General features: G+C 38.2%; 1 protein-coding gene across 2 annotated transcripts in view; it reads left to right on the forward strand.

The window, feature by feature from the left end:
• RB195_011984 (uncharacterized protein) overlaps positions 1–21,258 on the forward strand; it is a gene marked incomplete at both ends in the record, with an annotated part of 64,779 nt that overhangs the window by 15,283 nt on the left and 28,238 nt on the right. For both annotated transcript variants that reach the window (XM_064193631.1, XM_064193632.1), the window contains one exon: positions 3,798–3,928. In XM_064193631.1, the coding sequence (XP_064051214.1) occupies positions 3,798–3,928 (131 nt within the window). The remainder of the gene's footprint in view (positions 1–3,797; positions 3,929–21,258) is intronic.

A 21,258-nucleotide genomic window follows, 5' to 3' on the forward strand; every position in this document is an offset into this window, starting at 1 on the left:
GACCGTTTCCTACAGTAATTGATTAAAAAAAAACTGTGAAAGTGTAAAGGATGCGTGTGTAGGAAAGTAATTAACTTAATAGGGATATCGTTTCCTATGCTCTCTATGTTTCACTGTTTCACTTGCTACTGCTCTACTTCAAAGAATTTCATTGTTTTCTTTGCATTCTTTCTCTTTTTTCTTTTCTCTTTTTTTTTTCTTCTTTTCATCCAAGCCTCCCTTACAGTATGGTTGTTTTTTTTTCTTTGAACGGAAAATGCTCGAGTTTAATAAATTAATTTGATTTCTTACCATGGATGCGATAGTCTTGGCAGGTGCTCCAAGGTGCTCTAACTTGCTTCACTTTTGGCAAAAGGATCCCCTTCACTTTTTGACGACAGGGCGAAGATATCCTTACCACTTAAGCTGCACCCCATGAGGTAAACCCCTTTGACTGGAGGAGAGTCTGGCTCCTCCCTACCGCACCTATTTTTCTTACTGAACCCTCGCATCCGCGACGATTGTAGCGCATTCAGTAAGAGGTCTGCATTGGCTGCGTAGTCGATGGTTCGAAACCGCCCCAGTGCCAACCAAGCCTTTCATCCCTTTGGGGTCGATAAATTGGTACCAGATTTATGTGAGAGGATAAAAGGACAGACTTGATCATTGTCCCGCAACTCATTGTTTAGGTCAACACCCGTTTCAAAACTTCAATGATTACGAATTGCAGTAAAACGCGTTGGCGCATCTCAGGTGGATTGATACGCCAGAGACTTTATCTTTTATACCCTAGTATGTGGAACATGCGCAGACGTCTACTTTTAAAAGAGGTTTGTAAAGAATATTCTAGAATCTGCTATGAAAAAATTACGTAGAAGTGACGCCCTTATAAGTGAAACGCGACAGAACATAGTTGTAGCTACTAGCGTGACTTTGAGGTATTTAGATGAAACCTTTATTAGGCAGACGTTTCGGCTTTTGCACCGTTTTTGAAAGCATCACCACACGAATCTGGGGTCTTCGAGCGTTCCAGGGCGCCATTTTCTACAGCGAGTTCGATTGGAGCGCGCCAGCCTTGTGCACGCGCCGCACTTTCCGGACCGTTTTTTTGCGGCAATTTGGAAGAAATGGACGGAATCACCCTCCTCCTCGTAGTCTACGATAGGCATAACCCACCTGAAACCCGCACCACCTCAGATTCGTGACGTGATGTTTTTGAGGTCCTAGCTAGGAAGCTGCTTGGAAGAACCTTACGTTTATTCAGTCAGGTGCCACACTATTCTCTGGTCGGTACACTTCTGTCTATGTTTTCTATTAATGTGACTACGTGTGTCCCGGTTATGCAGAAGTTTGTAGACCTAAGAACGTTTAGACCGTATTTGTGACGTGAATACTAATGGCTTCATCTGACTAACTGCTAAATGCTTAAACCTTAGATTTTCCTGAATTTGAGTGCTACGAGTCTCGAGAGGCATTTACGACTAACGTTACAATAAAAAGGTACAGGTGCAAACAAAATTCAGGGCTTCAGGTGAACTTGAGGAATTCATTCTATCATTTTTCTTCAGCTTATTTTTTTATATTTTTGTATTCTTTCTATTCATTTTTAAAAAATAAAATAGATATTAATAATTAGATATAATAATATATGTTCTGCTAATCATTTTTCACTTTTCTCATTGTCAATTTTCTTCAGCTTATTTTCTGTTGGATTTTTGTAGTCTTTATATTCTTTAAAAAAAGAATAAATGATAATAATTAAACAAACACAATAGTATATAATATATATTTAACGATAGTAGCATGTTTTTCTGAAGTTTTAAAATCGGAGCATGTCTCGTAATGATCTTATGCGTGCGCCTGCTATCTCCTTTGTCCTGAAGGCGCTAAGAAAAGAATGAAAAGAATAATCCTAATGAAGACTTTATTTTTGCGACTAATATATTAAATGGATTTATTGCATAAAGATGAAAGGTCAGTCCCAAGTTTTCTGACGAGCTTAAATCTTGCTCGTTGCTACAGAACCGTTTCCATGAAATGAAATTCTTATTTCTTCTTATTTTTCTTGATTTTTTTTTTGATCGGAATTCGAAGAATTAAGGAAATTAAGGAAAATAAGAAGAAACTCGAAGATTTCATGTCAAAAGATTCGAAGAATTCCGATCAAAAAAGTCTCTAATACACTAGTTATTGTAACAGACTATTTAACGTAAAGAAATTCGCGTAGCTACTCCGAAATACTTTCTAAGAAGAGGAGACCAACATACAATCGGCAGAAATAACCAAAGATTTTCTGATTGAGTGACGGAAAATGATCTCTATTTGAAGGGATTATAAGAAGATTTCTTCCTGAATATGTCGGAAAACTTTTGAAAAGATCGTTTGTGTGGACTAGTTCTTCTGTTAATGGATGCTTTCCGATGATTGTAAACGTATGTAGCTGAGTAGATAACATTTGAAAACTCCAAAAAGATCCCATCCTATACGATTTTTTCGGGGGGAGGAGCACTTGTTGTCGCCGAGTAAAATGAAACCAGTTAGACTGAAAGTCTTTTGGGAATTGAAGATGAGACATTTATGGCTATGACTCGCTTGCTGTTTACATCCTGTTTATCGGTTATGGAGGCGTACATAGCTGTGCATAATCTTTGAATTAGTCTCAAAATATTTGAAATTACTTATTCTCCTCATTTCTTAATATTTCCTCTTTGTAAAAAAAAATATCTCTTTGCATATATTGTTTACATTAAAGGACCATATACATTAAATTAAAGGACATACAGTTACACATACAATTAAATGACATACAATTACACATACAATTAAAGAACATACAAACGGGACCCTAGGTTTCGTTTGCACCTGTACTTTTTTTGTTGGTAACGTTTCTCGCTAGTGTCTTTTAAGAGAAGGATCACTTAGATTGAGGAAATCTAAGGTTTGAGCAACAATTAGCTAGTTCAAATCATAAATATTGACTTGCAGGGATCATTTCTAGCTACTTACACATGTCGTTGCACAAACACCATGATTTTGTCACGTGAAGTGAATTTTGCGAAGCGATAGTGCTGCTAAAGCGAATATTTAGTATTTTATAATAATATCTTTAAAATATTTTTCTGATACTTTGTTTCTGATTAAATCAGAAGTGTAGTGTAAGTAAATAAATATTGTGTGACATGAGTTTATATTCGCGGGATAGGCGTAGTAATTAATCCGGAATCTGGAAAAATACATATTTTGAATTGTCATCCATCTTCCAAGAGAACTGTTGCGCGGAATGATTTTAATGATTAATTAATGATTTTTTTGGATGAAATTATCATGAACTCATCGTTTAATTGTATCGTATTATTATTATTTAATTGTATGCGTGAAATTGCTATTTAATATTAATAATGATTAATACTGCAAAGCTTTTCATAGAAATACTACGTGTATTTCTTTCAAGTATCAATAGAAGAGTTTTGAATATGAAAGCAAGTGCGACATTTGTACGCAAGCCTGATTCAGGGATCTGATTTAAGAAAAAATTAGATGCATTCACTGTTTTTTTCTGATAGAAGCAATAATTTAGCGATGTTGTTTGGACATAAATAAAAACTTTTTGGCACAGTTTCAGTTCATTCTTCGAGCAGCTTGAAAAACGTTTCGAAATATCAACATATTTTTCTCTATTTGGCAGTGATTGCCTTTTTGATTGATTTTTTTCGTGTTCATGTTCCTTCAGTTTTAGTTCTCCTAGTAGTTTTAGTTCTCTTACCGTAATTTTCTGCACAAATTTTTATTTTACCGTGATTTTCTGCACAAATTTTCAGCTTCAATGAAACGCCGTGTGACGGTGCATTTCGGCGATGTGCGTGTTGTTGTTCCTTGTCAGAATGAGAACACAACCGTAGCTGATGTTGCTGAAGCGGCTATAACCAGATATAAGAAGGCAACGGGTAAAGTGAGTATAATTTATATTGACGTCTGCTTTTTATTCCTTTTTTTTCTTTTTTTTTTCTAGTTTTTGTACGTGTTGGAAGTTTTAGCCTGGTTCGTTGTTGGCATACATTTGTATTTTTTTTTTGCCTTTGAGAAACCAATTACTCCGTTGCAGTTAATTCAGTTAGAATTAATTCGATCTTGTTAGGTTTATGTTCGTAGACAGGTACATCGAAGGAAATTTTTTCATCGGAAGCTGTTCTTTCTTGCTCTTTTTGTGGAGTGTTTTGTTAGGAATAGAACCAATTCCTTGTTTCTTTTTTCCCCCGTTTTTCCAATTTCACAACATCTGGACATTATCTTCCATAGGCATAATTTTTTTTCATCTGTATTTCACATATTTTAAAGCGATTCCTTCTTTGAAGGATGTGAGGGAAACATGCGGCTGAGATTAGTAGATCGACCTCGTGTAGTGCTGCTAAACGCTATAAATGTGATTGCTCCGGAAGCCCTTAAGGGGAAAAACTCCTTTAATAAGAGATTGGCTACTTAAAATCTTTTAATGGCACTTGCAATCAGAGAGCGACACTCTCTGCCGCGGCGATTCAGCAGAAGCTTTTAAGGATATCTTAAGGAGTTAAGAGTGTAGAGTTAGAAGTTAAGGATATCTGCTGCTCTTACTTTTATTTCTCTCTTTTTGCGTTATTTGTTTAGATGTTTATTTTTTTCTTGATATTAGTCCTTTATGTTCTTTTATCGACATTTTCAGCGACGATTCCGTTGTTTCTTTTTTTTTTGGAACATCCCTTCTCTTCTTTGACGTTACCCTCTGAGAAAAATTATGCTCATGGGACCTTCCACATTGTCCAGGGGGCATATGCAGCTGCAATTTTTCACCTTTAACTGACTTTCTGATCTTTACCACATTACCCGCTTCCCTTGTTTTGTTATCAACTTTTAATTACATCAAAAAATTATTTTCCGGAAAAATTTTATCATGTAACGCAAATTTCTTCGAACAGTATCTTAAACAGTTCATAATCTGGCTTCTTAACTTGTGGAACATCTGAATTTCCATTTTTTCGTATCAGGCAGATATATGTGTGAGTTATATTTTTGGAAATTTTCGAAAAACTCTCGTTTAGTCCTACTTCCTTAGGGATCAACACAGGGTTACCGAGACCATTTGTCTTATTTCAGAATCCTTATATTGATTGATTTTCCTACCCCATTCCTAAGTGAGTGGAAACGGTGAGAGTTAGATATTTAATTATTTATTATCTTCTTTGAATGGTTTTCTCTGCAATTTTAGAACCATGAATACTCATTTTTGCATCTGAAGTGCTTACGGTGCCCCATTTTCTATGGAAACAGTTATTTCCATCAATTCGAAAATTTATTGTAAAGTATGTTGGTTCTCTATCATCTCTTCTTGAAAGGACAAACTTCCAAAAGAAGAAAAAAACGTTTTGAACATCTTCAAACACTTTGCGACACTTATCACTAAGGTTTTATTCGCCCGCTCTATAAACGAAACAATTAAGTTTTTTTTTAATATCATCAACTTTTAGCAGAGTTGCCGCTCATTTGATTCTTTCATTTTAAACTGCACTCCTTTTCACCATCATGAGTGTGAGAAACTGATAAGGTTTTTTTGAGTTTGCAAGTGAAAAAATTAACAGTTCTTTTTTTCATTCGTTCGATTTATGTGAAACACTAAGAAGATGCAGGAATGCATTCCTTAATATTGTTCAGGAAATTATTTCGTTTAAATATTTTGTCTATTAGAATCGTAAACGTACCTGTTCATTCTAATTTGATAAGAAAACGGCGAGAAATTGCTGAAAATTTCTCAAATCACCTTGTTTTTCAATAAAATCGCAATTCTCGCCGGTCCTTTGGCCAACTAGAGGAGTTTATTCAAAAAGAAATTGAAGGAATTTCGCCCGAAATCCTGATAAGAGTGATGGAAATTTTCCGAGAACGGTTCCAAACGTGTGGTAGTCTAGCATTTGTAGGAAATAATTTTTAAAATTTGCAGTGAGAAATATTTCATATCTACGTTTGAGAAATAAGAAATCACTTGTAATGTCTCGTACCATTTTTTCAATCCCTTTTGGAATTTGAGAGTAGTTTTTTTCCCGCATCCTCTATTTGTGAAGAAATTCTAATCTGTTGATTTCTTGATACGCGTAACTCTACGTAGAAATCGTCGAGTCGCGTAACTCTACGTAGAAGTCGAAGAATACGTCTTCGGGAGCATGCGTTACTCTACGTAGAAATCGTTGCGACGTCATTATTATTGAATAAGCTGTATGCATAATACGGATGTAGGGTATTGAGCGCATTCAATGGGAGAAGAATAATATCAATATAGATGTGAATCGGTCTTCGTCATAAACTGCGATTGCTTACTCAATTCATATGATTCTCCTCGTTTTTTCTTGCGTCGAACGCTTCATCCGTAAGCGTTTGTTTTAGCCTAAAAATGTTGCCGCAGCGCAGGCAGCGCACCACGAAATTGGCGATGTTTTGAGGTCTCCACACGAAAAGATACAGCTAGGGATGTTGACTCACGATAATGAACGCGATAAAATTCAGTAATCCATCAAGTGCAAAAAAAATGTTCAAGAAATCTAGAAAAATGAAAAAAGAACCAAAAAGAAGGAAACTAGGAGAGAAAAAAGGAAAAAAAAAGAAAAGAAACCGTCCAAAGATGTGTTGAATTTAGTTATTCATGGTCAGTTACGTAGTAGTTTTTTTCTCTCTCTCTGAGAAATTCCTATTGCGAGGGGGGATATTAATTCAGTGATACAGCTACATGGATTTGGATTGTCTATCAATGAATTTTATCTGGCGTAAAACTTGGTAGCGCTCAGTTTAAAAATTGAATAATTCAGGGACGATGTCTTAAAGGCATCACTCCACGAGTTTGAGGTGGTACGGATTTCAGGTGGAGTATTCGTATAGGGGACAGTAGATTATGGAGAGAAGGATGATTCCGTCCATTTCTTCCTAATTTCCGTAAAAAACGGCCCGGAAGATACGGCTTCGGGCGTTCTGGCGCACTATTTTCTACAAGGAGTTCAATTGGAGCGCGCCAGCCCTGTGCGCACGCCGCATCTTCCGGACGGTTTTTAACGGCAATCAGGAAGAAATGGACGGAATCAACCTTCTCTCCATAGTCTACGATCCCGTATAAGAATACCCCACCTGAAATCCGTACCACCTCAGATTCGTGGGGTGATGCCGTTAACACAAGTAAATAACTGCTTGGTAACAGTCTTTTCCCGGAGGAAACCTAATGATGCCAATGCGCACGATAACTTTTTTTCCTTGTTGCCATCTTAATCTATGGCGATATTGGGCGCCGAATCATAAAACCTGTTATCAACAAAGAAAATACAAAATTTTTAACGACTGTGAGCAACATAAACTTCGTATTAGGAAGACTCGGTTCATAACGTAATCAGCGATTTTTCATTTTGTAAGTGGTTCTCATGCGTCAGTTTATTTCTTTGTCTTTTCTACTTTATATTTTTTATATTTTGTACTTTCCAATGTTGTTTTGTGATTTATTATTTCTGGATTTGTGTACGAAAGTCGAGAACTGTTCATTTGTAGCACCTTCTACGTGTCTTCTTCGTTTTTCTCAATTTACGAGTGACAATCATTGCATTCGAACAAACATCCGACCTTGGATTAGAGAAATGGGTTTTTTCCGAGCCCAACCTTGAATCGAATTGTATGATTCTGGAGTGTACGTTCTTCATTCTGGCTATTTATTTCGTGCTCCGTTTTGCAAGGTTTTTCTGTTAGTGGAACTAGAACGCTTCTATGATGTTGAATTCTGCAAAATTCAAATCACTCATTAAAAGAGATTGGCTCTTTAAGTATTGTCTGCGAAGAGAATTTATTGTCACATTTGTTTATCACGTTTTCTTTTTGTTGCAACTGCGAAAAAAGAAAAACTAGCGGTGTTGGGAACACTGAAGGATTTGATAGTGATGGCGGGATTGGGGGAGGGAGTGGGTTCACGACTGCGATGAGTGTGATCATACTCTATTCCGCCTAGTAAACCAGAAAGAAAGCGTGAGAAACAGCGTTGCGTCGAACCCGTCTGCCCAACGATGCAACTTTTTACGCTGTAGAAAGTGGGCAGCTCTGTTGCAGTTTAACGTTTGCAGTCTTCCACAACTCAAATAAGCATCAGAAGCTGCTCAATGGCAGATTGTCATCTTTCTACTACTCGTACTAAATAGTATCGTTGGGAAGACGGGATCACAAAGTGTTTCCTCACACGACTTCTGCTTGATTACTAGAGGGAGTTTGAGCGTGATCACGCTTACATTCATTAACCACATCCTTAGATATTCGCTTAGAGATCCAGACATCGTCAATTTCATAATAAGTTAATTTTAACTGGTTTAGAACGATAAGGTAATTTTAAGATTAATGGCGAATTGTGATATATTGCAATTCGCCATTAATTATATTATATATCTGAATGGTCAGTAATTTGGGAAACTTGTCACCATGCCGAGGACACAAGGTATGGAAGAAGTTGGATACGTTCCCCGTCATGGGAAGTTCTCCAAGTCCAAATCAATCCATGTTGGAATAAGTTAGTAGTTAGTTAATTAATTAGTTAGTAATCACATAGTTATCATTCATTCACCTTATGGACACGTTTGCTCATTCTTTGAGGAATTCATATTTTCAAATTCACTGCTTCGGCATCATTTTGTATTCGACTACTACTTTTTTGTTTGGCCGAAATATTCGAGTCCAGTGTAGTTAAAACTTAGCAGTCAATGGTGATGTAAATAAACATCGTTGAATAAAAACAAAAAAAAAAACTAACACAATTAATCTTTGCGATTGTTTTGCTTTGTTGATTTTTTGTTGGCATTTTCACAAATTCATCTACATATTTACGTCAACACAAAGGATAGAGTTGGTGATTCGCGCCAATGCGACATACGTTCAAGGTTAACCAGGATAGATGGTTAACTTTGTGTGATGTATTACTGCGATCACCGAGGTTGCATCCGTGATAACCTATGGAATTTGAGTAGTTCCACTCTCCTCCTTTAAATTTCTATAAATCATCCCTTATAATTTCATTTCGATTATTTCAACTATTCTCTTTTCAATTTTTTTCTTCTCTATTTCTCGTTCTCTATGAGCAGCAACTCTATATTCATTGATATTTTGCCCTTTTTTTCGAGTAAATGGAAATAAACAACGTTTGTCTATCTTGGAAAAACACCGTTCCTAGGACGCCTTTCCTGAAGAAGAGAACAAAATTCTTATTATTCTTTATTCTTTTCTATTATTATTCTTTTTTTAATCTTTATTCTAAGCGGTGACGGTTTCGCATATAAGTGTAACCTTGTGTGTTTGTAAGTATTGATTCTGGGTTCATTTTAATAATCCTTGTAAGTATTGATTCTGAGGAACGATCGATAAGAGAGTAAGTCAACTTTAAATGATCATAAACAACTGTTGAAAGAATTAACGGAGAATTAGCGAAGAAATGAATTAATGGGTGAAAAACTTCTTTAAAATAAAGTATTTATTTGGGGTGAACCAAAAAAAAATTCAAGGAGTCGTCCTTTAAATTTCTTAGCAATCGCAGGCACAACTGAATGGACAAACTACTATTACTCTCACACTTACTAGTTACTTACTAGTACTACTTACTTACTAGTTACGTTTTGACCTTGGAAGCTAAGACATTTCTAGAGTTGCGACTTAATCTACTATTGCTTAATTAGGTATTTTTCCAATCAATTTCTTACAAGCAACAGTTTGATAATGAAATGTATAAGGACATTTTTCTTAGTTGCCTGGAAGAGCCTTCTACATAGGTAATATTTATTTATTTTTTATTTATTCACATACACCAGTGGTGCACCAAAAAAAAAGAAAACACATATTGGAAAAGTCTCAAAATTTCGCCATAACGCAGTCGGTGAGAAATTAGGCTGCAAACTTTGCGGTTAATGGTTCGAAACCGCCCTAGAGCCCCCGGGGCCTCTATTTCTTCGGGGTCGATAAATAGGTATCAGTCTTGTCTGGAAGAATAAACAATATCGGGCTCATGTATCGGCTGATCTTCGCAAGTCACTGTAAGGTTGCACTCGCGTTCCTCGAACCTTGAGAACCCTTCTGAATCGAAGTTGAATCTGCGGATGCATCTCCATGGATACTGAATCAATTGCACTTTATTTTTTATCGTTTATTTTTTTTCTAGTTCGTTGACGACAGCGCGGTTTTTTTTGTATCTGGTGCGATCCATGCCTTTATTTTTCCCGGTCCATGTTGTTTGTAACGTTATTCATAGTTTTAAATCCATCTCGATTCCATTAAGTACAAAGGAATTCAAAAAATTGAAAAAATCGGGAAAAAAACTGGGAAATTATGGAAAATAACCGTTGAAAGACTGCCGCGCTGTCGTCGAAATGTTAAGGGGAGAACCAACTGGGACCATGTTCTTAGAGTGAGTACTTTGTATAAAATTGTTCCTGATCTCAGTCCCGGGGGAGGGGAACCTTCAGGTTGTTCTGTATTTGTAGCACTAGTTTGTCATGTATATGTTCATAGTTTACAGGAATCATTCGACGAATTATTCGATCATTTTTAGACATAAACTCAGATGCGAATTTTTGCAGTACTAAGATAGAAGTGTCAATGATTCACAATTTAATACCGGCATACATCCAACACGAAGTAAAAAGAAACATCTACATGCTTCAGCACCGGCACGGTTCAAGGATTCCAGGTTGAAGGATTCTCAACTGGGATGTCCTTAAATGAACTGTTTGCAAAAATGGTTTGGAGAACTGTTTCTGCAACATTCTTGAGATTAGAATTCCATCGCATTGAGGTCAAGAGAAGGAGGACCTACATACTCCTCTGTTCCAGACACGGAAAAAGCTCACCGAACGTACAGTTCGTAAAGATACACGGTACTACTTGAACCATAATGTCCGCATTCCTTGGAATCTCCCCCTAAGTGTTCTTACGCCTTGGTTAAAGGAGTTAGCGTTTTGGGCTGCTGAGCTTGAATTCTGGTTGTATGCGGGTTTCGGATCGATTGCAGATTCCATGGGTTAGCAGTCATTCTATGGAATTATCCTGGTTTGAATCGGTATTGCACGTTACGATTATTAATTTAGGGGAGGTTTTGGATTCTTCACAGCTTGAACAGGAAATTCTGATGGATCCTGAGATTTTTTAATGTATGGCAAAAGGAGATAAAGCATTGGCGGAGGTAGCAGAGTTGGTAAGAAGTTCCGCTGCAATTCCATGGTCAGTCGATTCTTAAAAACAGCCCTAGTGCCAGACAAACCTCTCATCTCTCCGGCGTCGATAAACTGGTACCGGCTTGTCTACGGGGATGAAAACCCCCAGGCATCATACCAGAATCTGTCATGGCGAGGAAAACCACGGAAAAAGCTAGAGATGGGGTTGTAGATTGCGGGATCCGGGGTGGCCCCGCTCATCTCTCCCTAATCGTCATTTAAAAAAAAACAGCGTGGAAGACGCTTTTTTTACGGCGATCGCAGTTGCAACGAGCCACGCTTGTGCACGCGCCGCGTCTATGTGCGAGCGGTCGAGGATTGAAGAGGTCTTCACATCAGACCGTTCAAGAAAAAGAATCAAAGAAAAAACAAAGAATAGGCTGCTGAGGGGATCGGAACGTGTACATAGAGGAGCGTTTTAATGTATATTAAAGCGGTTCCCACGCCGTTTTCTAGAACGATTAGGGAGAGGTGAGCGCAATCATCCTAGATCCTGCAATCTACAACCCAATCTCTACATTTCTCTGGTTCTCTGATCACATCAGATTGGTGTTATGCTGCGTTTTAAGGCATCACCCCACGAATCTGAGGTGGTGCGGATTTCAGGTGGAGTATTGGTATGCGGGATAGTAGATTATGGATAGGAAGGTGATTCCGTCCATTTCTTGCCAACTGTTGTAAAAAACGGTCCGGAAGATGTGGCGCGTGCACAATGCTGGCGCGCTCCAATCGAACTCGTTGTAGAAAATAGCGCCCCGCGGAACGCTCGAAGAAGTATCTTCAGGTGCGTTTTTTACGGCAATTAGGAAGAAATGGATGGAATCACCCTTCTCTCCATAATCTACGTTCCCGTATACGAATACTCCTGAAATTCTTATCACCTCAGATTCGTTCATAAACCTCAAACTATTCTGATATGAATACGATTCTGATACATATATTGTAGTCCATCACACCAGTCGGACGCACAGATGCATCACCATAAGGATTGATCAACGCCGTGCACTTTTTTTACTTTTTGGGGAAGAAAAACGTTTTTTATCTCAGCTTCTATTATTCGGTGGATTAAGATATATGTATGTGGGTTTAGTTTGATGAACGAAGAACTAAAGAAAGCGAAATTCGGTCCTTTCCTGGGTTTTTTCTGTAAGATGGCTGAAACTCCTATTCCTGATCCATAGCGATCCACTATTCTACGCATATATTCACAAATGGATGTAACTGGGGGAACGGCGCACTGTTCATCCCGACAAGACCTTCAGTGGATCATGCACAATGTTATCAAGGTTATTTTCCCTAGTTAGCGAATGCTAATTGGCACCCATTTGGACGAGTCGATGATTTACGGTCCCATATCCATCAACTTCAACGGTTCACTGGATGTAACTCGAATTATGCCTCATTTATAACACTACATCGCCCTCATTAGTGATTCACTAACGTATAATAATGCTCGGCTGCTGTTCGACAGCAGATTTATCTTTCGGCTTAGCATCTGTTCGTCAGGAGATTAGCGAGAAATGCGGCTGATAAGCGTTGCAGAATGATTATTGAAGATTCAAGATTGAGTGTGAACGAGTTGACCTGAAGAAACAGTGATAAAATCCTAGAAAAATTTTGGTCCAGGAGGAAAAAGTGTCGATTTTTCTGCCTTGCATTGCTTGTACAACACCGCCACTAAAATTTCTGTTCCAAAATCCGTCTTCGATAGATTAATCCTTCGCAAACGGTCGGAATTGATCAATCCTTCCGAGTAGGGAAAATCGAAAATTGAAAGCACCATTCGAAAACTATTGAGTCGCTGATTTTAGAAATATTCTTCTTTTTCTTTGTTTTTTTTTTCTCCTTTTCCTTTCCAAAAGTATTCCCCTTTGCGGGCGATTATCCCATGGGAAACCGATTTTGGGACGGAAGTGTTGGCGATGCTGTAGCGTTCTTGTCCAGTGTCTTTACGATCGTTTACGGACTACATAAATATTGGTATAGTATGATTTTTTTTTTTGGTATTCAAATTTAATTTATTTTTCTATATCTCTCAATATGGTTTTCTTTCTGTTTTAATGGCGAGATCTGTTCCCTTTTTTTCGTTTGCAGGAATTAGTGCACGATTTCCCGTTCTCAACAAAGACCCTAATCGATTCAGAACCGAATTGACCTTCGGTTTCGAACGTAATTATCGCATTAAAATGGCAGCGGACTGGGAAACGAACGACGTAGAAACGAACGAAAAGGTGACTGGTTCTATTCCTACGGGGCGGGGGCGGCTGTTCGTTACGCGCTACGCTCTCGGAATCCTTGCATGCCGTTCGACGCGGTCACATGATGCCCTTTTGTCATATCGCGTCATCGTGTAAAAGAACACTAAAGTTTTTAAGGAATTCATGTGTCTGGTTCGAAGGTAGGACGAGAAATTTGATAGCAACTTTTTCCAAGGGAATTTTCTTCTAAGTGATTTGCTACTGAACATTTATTTGAAATGATTCACCATAAACATTTATGACATTGATACATGCATGAGTCAAGTGATTCGTTAGATTCTGTAGCAATAAAATGATCTGCAAAGGTGATGGTTACGCTTCGAGCAGAAATATGCGCAAAAAAAAATATTTTTTGCTTTTTTCTTGCGATTTTTAGTCTTTAGGATTCGGGTCATCATTTTACGAAACTAATTCGTGATCGTTTCCTTCGATTCTTTAAAACTGGTAATGCCTGTACACTATCCATTTTGAGCTTTGGATTTTGCTACTTAAACTGGATTAGAAAAAAAAACTTGCCGGAGAACTCTCTGTTGTATTCAATCACTGGAATTTTCTTCTTGTCGAGGTCTGCTAACTTTGTTTTCTTTTTTTATATTTGATAAAATACTAAAGTCATAGATGCGATGGACGGAGCTGGCGCTTCACTTTTGAACTGTTGGGACAGGGATCTCCTTCACTTTTGGACGGTTGGCGAAGGGACGCCTTCACTTTTGGACAGTCGGGGAAGGGACCCACGTCACTTGAGCTGCACCCCATGTGCTAAATCCTCTTCACCTGAGGAGGGTCCGGCTTCTTCCTATCGCACCTATAACTAAAGTAGCTCGCCGCCGATATGCTGACGCAGTTTGACTCAAAGGATTGTACAAACATTGCGAGAGTTCTCCTGGAAATTTTATGAAAAAAAAGGTGTTATGAAGACCGAACAGCACGGAAATTCTTCCTGGTGCATATTTTGAAAATCTTTATAAGAACAGGACAGGTGTACCTAGTGCAGTCGGTAAGAGGTTCCGCTATGACGGCACATCGATCGATGGTTCGAATCCTTCTTAGTGCCAACCAAGCCTTTGGTCACTCCGAGGTCGGTAAATTGGTATCAGACTTGTCTGAGAAGATAAAAACACTCTGACGTGATACGTCGGCTAGCGCCCACAAGTCCATTGTACAGGGAAGACATGCGTTCGTGAACCTCAAACGATACTGAATTGAAGTGAACGTGGTGGCGCATCCCAGGCGGAATGATACGCAAATAGAGGAGACGTCAGCTGTTTTTATCCTCATTTTGTGGAAACAGAAGAAGAAATAAAGCTCTGCAATTTTCTTGACATTCACATTTTCCCTGCGCTGAGCCTCTATGTTTACATAACTACATAGCAAACATACATGTTTTATAGGTATATCAAATAACCATACTATAAATGGTTTGTGTGTGAGAGAGAGCTTCTGGAAAACGACCGAGCAACGAGGGGTTTCAATTTCAGCCTATACCTTTTTATGGCTATTTTAGAAAGGAAACTAATGTCTGGATAATTTTGAGGAGATAAGGGTACAATTAGTTAAAAAATTTAAACACATTTATAATGAGCTGATTTGAGAGCGATGGGAAACTGGATTTCTATGAGCCTCTGGGTTTTTTTTTTCTCTTAATTTAAAATTGGTTCGATTAAAATCAATATTTAGATTCTGACTGATAATATTTAAAATTTTTAAGCTATTTCATACTTGCCATTATATTACAGTGTTATTATTATTGTTATTTATTTCTGTAATTTATTGTTGCTTAATGTTTCCGTCGTTAATATTTCGATAAGAAGCACATCGAGGAAGAAAACCCAATAATATTCCACTGCGAATTTGTGGGGATCAAAAGGAATCTACTATTATTTACTAGTATTTAATTAAATAAATTCCAAATGAGAGAATGAGAAAGGAATAGCCGTTGGGTATGAAATTTTTGGGGTGAAAATTTAGGGGAAAAAAACAACAACTAATAGGAAATAGGAGGGATAAAAGGATAAAATATGCGTTAATTTGGAGTTCCTCAGACATCGCCCAACCCCTAGCCCCTAACCCTATTCATCCCATTTAAAGACATCACCCCACGAATCTGAGGTAGTACGGATTTCAGGGGGAGTATTCGTATACGGGATCGTAGATTGTGGAGAGAAGGGTGATCCCGTCCATTTCTTCCTAATTGCCGTAAAAAACGGCCCCGAAGATACGACTTCAGGCGTTCCGGCGCACTTTTTTCTACAGGAAGTTCGACTGGAGCGCGCCAGCCTTGTGCAGCGCCGCATCTTCCGGACCGTTCTTTACGGCAATTAGGAAGAAATGGACGGGATCACCCTTCTCTCCACAATCTACGATCCCGTATACGAATACTCCACCTGAAATCCGTACTACCTCAGATTCGTGGGGTGATGCCTTTGAATGCAACTGTCACCAGAAAATAAACGTGCTTACTAAGAGATCTGATAGCAGTTTGACCGACTAGGTGTCCAGCCTCTGATGTCTATCCATTCAGCGGTTGGGGTGCGTATAAAGAGGGTCCCGGCAGATTTTCGAGTATGCTCCGATCATGCCTCGGCAGAGCAATTAGCGCTGGTGCGAGAAAGAGATTTACCTTCGTTGCTTACCTATCGTTATTCATACGCTGGGTCTCCAGCTAAGATATAATTCTACTACTTAATAGTTAGTTAGTTAGTTAGCTACTTAATAGTTTTGGAGGATCATACACATCCACTAGAAACTTGTGATGTGAGATGATCTCAAATTTGTAATCGTAGCAGAAGCAAGAAAAGTAACCACGTTAAATATAAGATAAGGATGCATCTAATAGCTTCAAATATGGCAAAACTCGCTCCAGTTCTCTTCTTTTTTACATATTCCTAATAAATGTGTAGTTCTTTGCGTCTCTATGGCTAAAAGAGATGAGCATCTAAGACGGTTGTTGGCGCCACCATGAACGATTGGAGCGTGACCTTGTCGAGATATGTTGGTGTACCCTCCGGGCATATCCACTGGACACTTCGTAATGTCTCGTAGGCATTCGCGGAGAATCCGGAGCCGGGACCCTCTTTACCGTTCCCCTAGCGGCGGTTGTGTTCCTTCGGACACTTTAATCAGTCAAGGGATTTTTTTTAAAGTTTAAGCCTTATTAGTGAAATTATTAGTTCTCGAAGAACTGTCTGTCGGGAACCTGTTTTCCCGCGGGTTGTTTATGGGTATCGTGTGTCCGGTTTCCGGTGTTATCGTTCGTTTTCCCACAATCAATCTTTGCACAAGGTGAACTACTAATGCACAAATAATAATGGTCAATTAATCAGTCACATGTTCCGCTGTTATTTCGATAAATGTCAGCGCGTGTAACCGGATACGGATACGAATTCAGCTCTCACTCAAAAATTCTACAGAAAATTAAAAGTAGGAAAATAGTAGTAGAAAAGCGAAATAGTAGAAAAGTAAATGTAGTAGAAAAATTCTACTTTTTCTTCGCAATCTACGTAGTATTTGTTATGTGTGAAATGGCAGTGTGAGGTGTGCAAGCACACAGGTTTGTTCACAAGGTCATGTGCACATTAGTAGTGCCGCTGACGCTTACGCTGCGCTAGCAAAAAGATCTATGCCGTGAGTGGAGGACGCAGGACGCACGTGTGTCTGCGTATGTATGCGTATGTATAGGTATGACTCTTACGCGCTGGTTTGTATTCATCGTGTTTGTTGAGGTGTGTGTGTGTGTTTGGTGTGTGCACCACTGTGGTACTCGCTCGCATCGTCGCACACCGCGAGCGACGACGAACGACTAATCGACCCATCAGCGATTGCACTCTTTGCGATCGTTTCCGTTCGCACCCATCACTTCCGTACTTGGCGATGTATATTTATTTGGACGTCGTTGAGCATCGTTCTATATTCTTTTTTTCTTTTTCCTCTCATCATTTCTTCTGCTTTCCTATCATTTTCCTCATTTTCCTTTACGATCGATAGCAATGCTCTCCTATGTTTTTTTTTAAGACGAAGATTCTCCTTCTGTTAGTTCCAGAATATTCTGTCCAAGAGACGCCGACGAGAATTCTAATTCTTGACAGTTTTGCCTACAGTTCATTGTTATATTAGATCATTGTTGTGTTTTCCTCTTATCATTTCTTCTTCCTTCCTATCATTTTCCTCATTTTCCTTTACGGTCGATAGCAATGCTCTTCTATGTGCTCTTTATGGCAAAGATTCTCGTTCTATTAGGTCCAGAATATTCTGTCCAGGAGACGCTGACGAGATTTTTTGATAGTTTTGCCTAGGGTACTGTTGCATTAGCCCATTGTTGTGGTGGATATAATTTTCATATGTTTTCTGCTCAATTTATACATTTACGTTTTATTTTATTTTTGTTCTATTTCGTTTTTATTATACTTATCTTCTTGTATTATTTATTACATCGTAAATATATGTTATTGTTATATTATAATACTTATTTTTTCTATTTTTTGCTATCTTTGTACTGGTTATATCTTATAATATTTATTTTTTCTTTTATTTTTTTGCTATATTCGTGGTGGTTATATCTCTAAGTACAAGCTGAACTTCACTTATACGCATGGATAGTTAAAAGCTGAATTCAATCACCATTCCATTCCATCCTTCACTCTAATTGACTCGTAACTCTAACAATAAAAAGTCGTGGGGTTTTTTTTTCTAGTTGAACTTTTTTTTTCCTTGTTGACGAGAGGTGGTCTGATCTGGCGCGGTAAACAACACCGGTTTTGGAGCCTGATAACATTTCTGTACGGTTACCGCACATGTACTGTACTGTGATAAACAGTAACCTGCCCTGTACTTGTGAAATCCCACGAAAACTTGTCTAGTTGCCCGTTTTTCTTTTGAATCGATAATTTTTTCGCAGCTTTTTTTCTGTTATTTCACTTTTTTTTGCACGGTTTCTAGTTCCTAATGATCTTATACAGTCTTCTTCCTCTTCGATCCAGAATTTTCTTTCTTCTTGCAAAAAGAAAAAAGCGGATCTGGATCGGTTGTTACATGTTTTCATGTTTAGAGAAAAGGGGAAAGTGTTGATCTGCTGATCACGCGCACATAAAGTCAATTTTTCGGCGCTGCATCATTTTTTACGAACTGCAATAAATATGTAAAGTGAATTTTATCTGGGTTAAATTGTTTTTTTTAGTTGCTTAGGAAAGGTGTAGCCATTTCAAATTTATGGTTAACGATTTTCTCTCTAAAGTTGATTCCTGGATGCATCATTGTTAGCTATTGTCATGTTGAATGTATTGTCATTGTCATGCGCATTGTTTAACAAAACAGGCAGCTTTGAAAAGTTCACAGTGATGCTCTCGAAAGAATTTTTCCAATATGGTAATCCTTTAAGGACAACATAGCGTTTTTATTTTGAAACGATCTTTTTTTTTCGCAGTTTTTTGTTTTTGCTTCACTTTTTTTTGTTTTTCCACGGACTCTAATTCCTAATCTTATCTTATACAGTCATCTTCTTCCTCTTCGATTCAGAATTTTCTTTCTTTTCACAAAAAAAAAGAAGAATTGAAAACGGATCTGGATCCGTTATTTCATGTTTTCCAGCGTCACATTTTTTTTCGCTGAGGACGGTAGTTAGAAATTTCGCTTTGGTTTTTTTGTTCTTTCTACGGAAAATACCTGATTCAATAGCATTTTATCAGTCAACTTCTTGAGATGATCATCATTGAAGCGGTTAGCTGATTTTTCGATCTAATTATCCTTTGCTCTACTTTTTTCCTTCCGCTTCTAAATTGGAACATGATTGTTGATGTCAGCTTTAATTTTCACCGGTTTCTGCGTCGATTTTAAACGGTGTCACTGTAATTGGACGTCTTTTTTTTTGCCCGCTCGTAACGTCGTCTTATTAGGTGAACGTTTCGTGTGTCGCCTAGTTGGCGAAGCTATCGGGTTTCCTCGTATTGTCCTTGCGCTGCATCGTGGAGGACCAGCCAGCCGTCACCTATTATACATAGCTGGCCTAAAAGCGAGAAATGGTCCCCTATAGGTTGCCTTCTCGCCTTTAAGCATTGACCATCTCTCGCCTTTAAGCCAGCTATGTATAATAGCCTCCTTATAGGTTGGGGACCATCTCTCTCCTTTAAACCAGCTATGTTTCAACCTCAATGCACCTCACCTCGTTCTCTCCGGAATATTTGCATGTAAAGATGACGTTGAGCACCGTTGACAGTGGTTTGAGGTAGTACCGCAGCAGAATACCACCCACCGGGATTGACGTCGGATGTTGCTGCCCGGCTGATCCGACTCCGCTTTTCTTCCACTTTGAGGTCTTGCTTCGATTCTGTTTCGGATTACTTCCCGTCGTAGCGAAATTGAATATTCTTGCTTTATTTCATATGTTTCTTCAAATATTATTAGCAATTTGTACCGCTATTGCTTCCTATAATTTATTTACTACTATCAAAATTCCCTGAAAAAAGAGAAAATATTAAAAGCGGTTGCTGACTATTTCAATTATTTATGTACATTGTTTACTTTTTGCCGACCTGATTGCTGTTGATATTCTGGACCAATTTTAACAAGATTTTCACTTTTTTCTGTTTTTGGAACATTTTTTTCCCCATGGTTTTTTTTTCATCATCATATTTCAAATTCAAAAGGTTTCAGTTGAATTGTTGCAATCTTTGTTGACGTTTGACTGTGGGGAATATAACTAAAGAGGTTTCAGTGTTCAGCGAATTAGAATCTCTTGGAAAAAGAGAAAATATTGAAAGCGTTTGCGGACAGGTGAACCGTCGGAAGAATTCCCGTCGTCGATTCCAACAGTTGATCGACAGAACGCATTTATGTCGGATTTGCATTGAACATGGCGCATTACGCTTCTCTATGTTTAATTCGTAAGAGCGCACAAATGGGATTATAGGCATTCGCAACGCGACCTTTGTCCTCTCCCCTCCTCTTATCCTCCAGGACATGCCGCCCATTACTTTTTTTGTTGGTTTTTAAAGTGAACCGAAACGAGTTCTTCGCTTAAGTTCTCTTCTTTATTAATGTGGAATATGATATTATTGCTAGAATATTCTCGTCCGTAATGAGATATTTTGAAGAAGTAAGTTGACCTCTTGCGGTTTTGAATTTCATAAGAGTTTTTCGATGAGCGTTGGTGGTAATGATATGCACATGCATACATAGTTTATTAAGAAACATTTCATCAGTCGTGCCCTTTAGGGACGCCAGAAAAAACAGTATTTCGAAATTTCGGGCTTCATTTCTCGCTTTTCTCTTCGTGTTGGACTCTATAGGTGTTGTGATTAAGCTAGTAGAATCAGCGATAGGCGATGATTATCCTTCCGGATGCACAGGAAGTTTACGGATTCAATGAAAGCGACAATTTTTTCCCTCAAAGTCATGCTCTAGAAATTTCAGGAACTCTTCAAGTTCTCCTTTAAAGTCTTCACTAATTTAAAGGGGTAATTTCTCACCTTTTTTTTTCTCTTAGGCTCCGTCTTTTAACGTTAGCAAACCTGTCAGTGAGAGCTAAAAGCAACACAAGGTGTCCAGATGGAACAACCTCTCAAACAACCTCTAAGTTACTCCTGGATATCGGATTACGTGTTTCGGTTCCTTTGTAGAATTTTTCACGTGTAGACGTCAAAGAGAAATTTTAGTATGTATGACTCACAAATTTCTTACATATTTCTTTGTTTCTATTTTATCATTTTTTAAAATAAAAGTTGTAATAATGACTCAGAAATTTCTTTCTTTCTATTTTATCATTCCTTTTTTTTGAAAGAATCAGTTATTAT

This window comes from Necator americanus, chromosome III (genome assembly GCF_031761385.1).
Source record: "Necator americanus strain Aroian chromosome III, whole genome shotgun sequence".
In the NCBI taxonomy this organism is placed as follows: Eukaryota; Metazoa; Nematoda; class Chromadorea; order Rhabditida; family Ancylostomatidae; genus Necator; species Necator americanus.